This window comes from Nymphalis io, chromosome 2 (genome assembly GCF_905147045.1).
Source record: "Nymphalis io chromosome 2, ilAglIoxx1.1, whole genome shotgun sequence".
NCBI classification, from domain to species: Eukaryota; Metazoa; Arthropoda; class Insecta; order Lepidoptera; family Nymphalidae; genus Nymphalis; species Nymphalis io.
This window is the reverse complement of record NC_065889.1, coordinates 6,868,322-6,875,807: the sequence shown is the minus strand read 5'-3', so window position 1 is coordinate 6,875,807 and position 7,486 is coordinate 6,868,322. Positions and strand designations below refer to the sequence as shown.

The 7,486-nt window shown below is 32.8% G+C and overlaps 1 protein-coding gene across 1 annotated transcript; it reads right to left on the bottom strand.

Moving 5' to 3' along the window:
• Window positions 1-426: 426 nt before the first annotated feature.
• Window positions 427-6,827, bottom strand: LOC126779893 (nicastrin). The gene is made up of 15 exons (XM_050504057.1): window positions 6,635-6,827; window positions 6,412-6,513; window positions 6,024-6,219; window positions 5,667-5,879; window positions 5,152-5,253; window positions 4,853-4,943; window positions 4,552-4,621; window positions 4,294-4,398; window positions 3,502-3,737; window positions 2,995-3,259; window positions 2,180-2,334; window positions 1,711-1,941; window positions 1,508-1,610; window positions 1,204-1,426; window positions 427-1,013 (listed from the first exon to the last, which is right to left on the bottom strand). The coding sequence occupies exons 1-15, from the start codon at window positions 6,684-6,686 to the stop codon at window positions 989-991; spliced, it is 2,169 nt and encodes a 722-aa protein (XP_050360014.1). The 5' UTR covers window positions 6,687-6,827; the 3' UTR covers window positions 427-988.
• Window positions 6,828-7,486: the final 659 nt, after the last annotated feature.

Below are 7,486 nucleotides of genomic sequence, written 5' to 3'. Positions count from 1 at the left end.
AATAACCTAGTCACGAATATTGATAATCAAATTATTATTACAGTGGCATTTTTTTATTATGGATGTTTTATGTTGTAAAGTGATGCAGTTGATTTCTCAGCTCTTGAGTAAAGCAACTTACGCAGGAGATATTATAATCCACAGGTGTTTTACTTGTTTTATTAATTGGTCTAACTTAGGGCATCAAAACCTGGAATCTAGACTTAGAGCCCTATAGCTAACCACTATAATCAAGAGACAAATGTTTTTATTAATATAACAATATGCGTTTGTAAGTAATAAGACACTTCGGGAAAAATAACACAACAAAGCAATTCTTATAATTTAATTAGATTTATTTAAATAAATTCAATACACACTTTGTTTGTAAACACACAATGCGTTTTAAATAATAATAATTAAGGCAATAGAATTAAAAGAGATCAATTATGGGTACTAATGGTTTAATTTTAATTAATTGGGTTAAAACAATGTTATAATGATAGAACCATAATTAATCTTTCGGATACGCCAATAATAAGCGCAAATAACTGTGTGCAAATTAGTCTTACTAAATTCGTTTTAATTTTTTTTTTTTTTATAGAATAGGAAGGTGGACGAGCATATGGGCCACCTGATGGTAAGTGGTCACCAACGCTCTTAGACATTGGCATTGTAAGAAATGTCAACCATCGCTTACATATCCAATGCGCCACCAACCTTGGGAACTAAGATTTTATGTCCCTTGTGCCTGTAATTACACTGGCTCACTCACCCTTCAAACCGGAACACAACAATATCAAGTATTGCTGTTTTGCGGTAGAATATCTGATGAGTGGGTGGTACCTACCAAGACGAGCTTGCACAAAGCCCTACCACCAGTAAATTGAGTAATTGTGATCAGTTGATATTTTTGTCAGTGCTGTGGAATGCTTTATTTTTTGCTAACTAAATTTTAAGCTACATTATACAATATTATTATTCCTAGCATCCACATTCTTGCAACTTCTTAGCAGTTAACAGTCCTTATTATCCTGAAACAAAAAATAAGAATTAGGAGAATAAAATCAAACTAGGAGAGAATACATATACTTATTAACTCCAACATAGAGTGAGGCATAAAAAGAGGCATGCTGTATAGTATTGTACATTTCAAATGTTGCTGTATCAAGGAGGTGGTGCTTCGCTACTTTGTATAATACGTTTACAAAGCAAGTGTCATACCCCGACGCGTCGCTGTGCAGGGAGGCGGGCGGATCGAGGAACACGAGCGCGGCGTGTCGCTGCAGCCAGTGGGTGACGAGCGCGGCTGCGGCGGTGGCGAGCACGCCGGCGACGGCCGCGGTGATGGCGCCCCCGCCGCCCGCGCGAACGAACACGCGCATCCACATCGCCTGCCACACCGACTCCGTCCATGTCGAAAACTCGCCCGACGTCATATCGTAGTCTGAAAAGTTATAAATGTTATAATTAAATTTGTTAATTTCAACTTAAAGTAGTAGAAAAAAGTTTATTTAAAAAAAAGAACCTGATTTAACAAAAGCCGGACTGACGGCTTGACTGAAATTCATCGTAGTCTGGATGCAAATACCACTGTGATTCCATCCTTTCAGCCAGTAGTATGAGAAGCCCTAGTTAAGATATAAAATATTAGTTAGTAATCAAGGAATTATGATATAATATGTTTTTCCTAGTATTCGTTTAAACCGAGATACACTAATCCTTACTTACGGGTTCATCAAATTTGTCACAAGTGGTCCTGTTGACGCTCCGGTGCGTGCCCGTGAGCAGCGCCAGCAGGTGTCCGGCGTACACGGCGGGCGTGCTGGACCACGCCGCCACGCCCACGTACAGCGGCGCGGGGCGCTCCGCCGGCGACTCGTCGGCGCTGCTGGCGTAGTCCGCCGCCGCCAGCAGTCGGCACGCTTGGCTCCGGAGGAAGCAGTACAGCATTTCGTCAACCTGAATTGTAAATGGAAAAAAAAACACACATGTAACTGAATGGATGAATGGATCATGTGCATTTCACATGACTATATAATATATTTGTTAATGTATTTGCTGAAAAGAATATATCAATGGGTGCAGCAGTTAAAAATAGCGGGATTGCAGTGCCACATTTCAGTCATATCTGTATTATATTATAATTAAGGTTGCCCGTTGGTAATAATATATTATAATTTTATAAAAATGATCTTACTAGGTGGGCCGAAGCTGATACGACACCGGTGTACGGTTTCCCAGCGACTTTTTGGTAAAGAGTGCGTGCAAGTGCGGTCGCGATCCTAGCTATCTTGACTTGCGCATCACTCTCTTTCATTGTCCCATTCGCCAGTAACTCATCCGTCGATAGAACTATAAACAAAAAAAAATTATACAGACATATATATAGTTTAATTCAAAGAATTCGAGCAGATTCGCATGTATTTTCAGTACGTAGCCTCCATTTCTTCAAGAGGTGGAATGCTTTAGTCCAGCAGTGGGACATATGCTGTTTATACTACTTTTAATCCTCCTAGTGCTAAAGTAACATTTGATTCGAATGCCTTTACTATTGTCGTTTTCTTATCTAATATAAGAACAACATAATATAGATAAAAGGTAATTATTTGAATTTTTTTTAAAAAACAAACTTATATTAAGTCTCTGTGCCAAAACAGTACACGTGAAGTCGAATAAAAGCTTAAATTTTTTTAAATATTTTTTTCTAAATTAATCATACAAACAAATTTTATAAATGTCTTATTTTTTATTAATATAATTATTTTTTATTAATATTTTTTACTAATTACTCGGCCGATCATTGTAAAGTTTTGCATACACGTTCTGTTTTGGATACAGAAATGGACCTAGGGTACCTTACTTCTGCCCCTTCCCCCTCCCAAAACGCGGTCGTAGCCGCAGAAGAAGATAGACTTACATAAACGTGACAATCTTCTATATTAATTAATTAAAAAAACTTATATATTAGAATTAAGTATATTTAGACTTTAATCAGTATAAGATCATACTTACATTTACCATCACCGCTTATACTTATATTGTGGTACACGAATCCAACATTCTCGTAATCATCCAACGCAGACTGGTAGAACTTGTTAGAGAAGGTCTCGTTATGATCAACAATCAATAATTCAGGCATATAATTATCCGTTATGTTACCAAGTATCCTTCGAAATGAGTGTAAAGAGGACGGCGGTAAATTCGATGTGAATATTGGAGCCAACGTCATATTATTTGGATTCAAGTTATTTACCATTTCGACTAAGAATGCAGTTATCTGAAAACAAAATAATGATGATATCATCTATACGAATATTCCAGAATATTCTTTAATACAGGCTGCTCATTATTATAGATGAGAAAGTGTGTTAGCTTTTATTTTTCGAGCAGTTGCGTAACTACAGGTCGGAGTGATTTATATAGATTTAGTTTATGAACCAAAGACTAACATAAGCTGCTTATTATCTAGGAAAAATTCACAAAGCGAGACAAGCAAGTAAATAAAAAAGTATACACCACCTGTTCTGGTAAAACTGAACCATAAGGAGCAAAAGCATATAACGGCCAAGACGAGTTTTCTTTAAATACGTTCAGAGATCCCCCTATTTGTCCAAGTTCGATATGCAAGCTGATATCTTTTGGAGAGAGGGGAGAGATCGGTGGCCAGGCCCCATGAGCTATATCGTATGCGATCCGCTGAGATCCAATATAATCAAAGGATTCACCATTAAACAAAGTCCACAAAACATTTTCATCTACAAAGAAACTATACTTTAACAAAAAATAGTAAAACTACATAGTCAAACTATGCAGTCACGCCATTTTGTTATTAATAAAATAATTGATTAAATACGACTTTAAAGGTGACGTTTTTGTTGCGTTTATAGGATATTTTAGTAAATATTTTTTCAATAGCGTTGCTTTTTTCTATAATATTCTTGGTAACACAAAAGTGGAATAAATCACATAATATGCTAGCGTTAATTAATATTAAGTAGTAAGAGAAATCCTGTTATAATAAAATATAAATAAGCAAGACTTCTAAATTATGAAAAAATAAATAATCACTCATTAATGTATCATAAGTAATTATTTATACATTATACATACATTATAATTAAATGATTTGTTGATTTCTCTTACTTAGCCTCATTTTGCTCTTTTTAACATATTTAACAATTAACACGATTTTTTCTAAATACCTTTAGCATTTTATAAGAGTAACATGCGAAGCTAGTTTTGCTGATATTGTTGTAAGAAACTATTTTCTACTTCCTTGAAAATATCATTAATATTGAAATTAGATCTTACCGTATAAACTGGCATCAGTTATAGGAATAATCTGCGCTAAAGTCGCCGCAGCGACGATATGAGCCACCATCCCCACTACTGAACTAGCTGCACCAGGAGCAACCCCTAAAAAATATAGTTTAAAATTTACACAAACATTATATTACCAAAACAAAAGGAAAAATAAAACATATTTATCTCAAGTGACCCTTTCCCACAAATACTATATTTTATCAAAATACATATACTATATAACAAAAAAATACTGAAATAACTTACCATCAAACAGAGATGCTGAGTCTAATCGTGCTGTAACCAAAGTGACAGGTTTCTTTTTGATTTCAGATTCCTGAAATAATTTTCAACTTTACATAGTAAAAAGTCTGTTTATTTTCACTACTAACTTTCTAGCATTATATTTTAACCATTATTTAGATTTAATATTTCATTTCATCTTATTTATTTTATAAGTCAACATGGCTTATATGTTAATGCACTTCTAACAAATATTTACATATAAAAATCAATTAAAAATGAAGCAAAAAAAGTTAAGTAATGTTCACATAAGTACAAAACAAACCTTTGCACGAGGGAAGAGAGAATAGTAGACATTGAAATCACCAAGTGGGTCACATACTTTAGTTGGTGTTAGAATAGCGGACGATGCAGACCTGTCAAGATTATTTTACATATATATTTAAAACTTAACACAAAAATTTTATTCATTTGTCAAATGTGAAATCAAAGAAGAGTACAACAAAAGTCAAAATCATAATATGACACTTTATTTTGGACTTTTTTAAATCTAAGCTAATATAGGCTTCAGATGTTTTGCTACTTTGAAAGATATAAACAACTAAATGAAAATAATATACTAACCTTCTCAAACAAACTACGCTGTTGACTGCTGCATACATGAATGAATTTAATTGCAATGAACACAGAGCTTGACCTTTTTGGTTGTCTTTATCAATATTAAATCTGAAATAAATTTTGTACAAATTGGTAATATGAAGCTATAATCGTATTATTACATTTATTATATAATATATAATTATTTATATGAGTAGGCCAGTAGGCAAATAAGCCATCTTATGGTATGGTCACCACCATTATAATAGTCTTATAGACATTGGTGCTGTAAGAAATATTCAACATTCCTTAAATTACCAATGCTCTACTAACCTTGGGGATTAAGAAGTTATGTTTCTTTTACCACTAATTAAACAGGCTCACTCACCCTTCAAACAGGAATACATAAATACCGAGTACTGATATTAGTATTCGAATGAGTAATAAACGGGTGATACCTACCCAGAGGCATGCACAAAGCCAAGAAAACATAAACCAGTTTTATATGTATAAATATTATTTTTCACAGTTTTTCCACTTACTTATTAAAACATTGTTCAATTTTAGATATTTCTGTAATTCGAGTTTGAGGTAAGAAAAAAATAGGGAATGGTATATGTCTTCTTAATAGATCTGTGCCTTTTTCATTCCAAAACAGTTTAGATCCACTTGATGCTTGAGTCGAGGGACACTGGCTTTTAGACCATGACGAGTATTGATTTGGACAGCGAGATTCTTGACTAAAAGCATCAGGTCTGAAAAACGTTATATTAATTGCAGCTTTTGAAACACTCAGGAATCACACTAGATATATATATATATATATATATATATATATATATATATATCTATATATATATATATATATATATATATATTTAAATATGATTGTTATCTACCTCATGGTTATATTGTCAAATAACAAGACTCCAGCGACATTATCTGGTTGCTGCATGAATAGCTCTATCACGTCATAGAACAAACTTGTGCTAACAACTGCCATGTATGGTCCAGCTGAAGAATTATGTATTAGCCATTCTGCATCGGTTACATTTTGAATCATCTGTACGACTCCAACAGCACCACTGAGTGAAGCTTTAGAAAAATTACAATACATGTTTTTAACTTCAAATTTTATGTCATAAGAAAATTAGTAAACAAGCTAAAGTCAATTTTAACTTTGAACATTAGAATTGCTTAATTTATTTCTACAAATACAAAGATTATGTACTTTGCAAAACAATATGCTAATATGTTTATATATACATATATATATTGAATCATTACATGAACATCCTGCTTGGTGAGTCCCATTTAGCCTTCTAAAACAACCAGCTCCACCTTCGATCGATGAGTAAATTTGTTCGTGAAGCCTTTCACATGTAACCACTGCAATATAATTTTATTTGTCTCTCAGACATAAAAATGCTTTGCAAGATAGCATAATAAAATGGTCATATTATGTTTTCTAAGGATAATATTGAGACATTAATCATTTAAGTCAACTTACCGTTGATTCCAATTGACAATAGAACTAAAAAATTAAGGTTTTTAAAATCCATTATTTAAATTTGCATAACCCAAATAGTTTCTAAGCAATCTAATTTAATTATAATTATCCTTAAATTTATTAACTTAATCTCATAATATTTATTTAAAAACAAATTACACCAATATTTAAAATGACAAGTGACAGCTTGTGAGTTTAGAAATTGAGTCACTAAATACGTAAAAGTAAAATGTAAATATGTCAATAATTGTCATGTTTGACATAAAATTTTATCAACCGAGAATCGTAGACAGAGAAACACGAGAATAGAGTTACTAAATAAAATGGCTTCCTTTTCATATAGATAATTAAATAAGATTAGGCAATTTACATATTTAATTTATTTCGCCTTTTAAAATTAACTTTTATGTGAGTGGAACAATTCAATTTTAAATCCAAAAGATATCAAAAAGTAAAAACACAATGTTATACATGTAAAAAAATAGATAATATATGTTATTAGCGAATTAGCGATCACAAATTGAAAATTGAAAAACATCTCAAATTAGGACGTTTTTCGTTCAACTATTAGTCCGTATGAAGCGTAGACAGAGAAAGTTCTCTGTCTCGGTATGAAGCCAGGCGACGAGCGTGACAGCTTAAAATAGCTTAGAAAAATGCCGTCCTGTATATATAGAAACGATACCAATTACAACATCAAAATTAATTCGAAATTAACATGAAACAAATATGTTTTCATTTGTATTATGTTTATATTTTGTACATCACGTTTGTACTTTTTCGACGATAATATTATACAATAATAATAATAATATCCCCACCGACGTATCTTTACGTTGCCGACGTGGTGGG

Coding starts and splice junctions, on each gene's coding strand:
- LOC126779893 (XM_050504057.1), bottom strand. CDS start 6,686: ATGGATTTTAAAAACCTTAATTTTTTAGTTCTATTGTCAATTGGAATC. Junction 6,220..6,411: donor TCACCAAGCAGGATGTTCAT/GTAATGATTCAA, acceptor ATTTTTCTAAAG/CTTCACTCAGTGGTGCTGTT. Junction 3,260..3,501: donor GTTCAGTTTTACCAGAACAG/GTGGTGTATACT, acceptor TTTTGTTTTCAG/ATAACTGCATTCTTAGTCGA.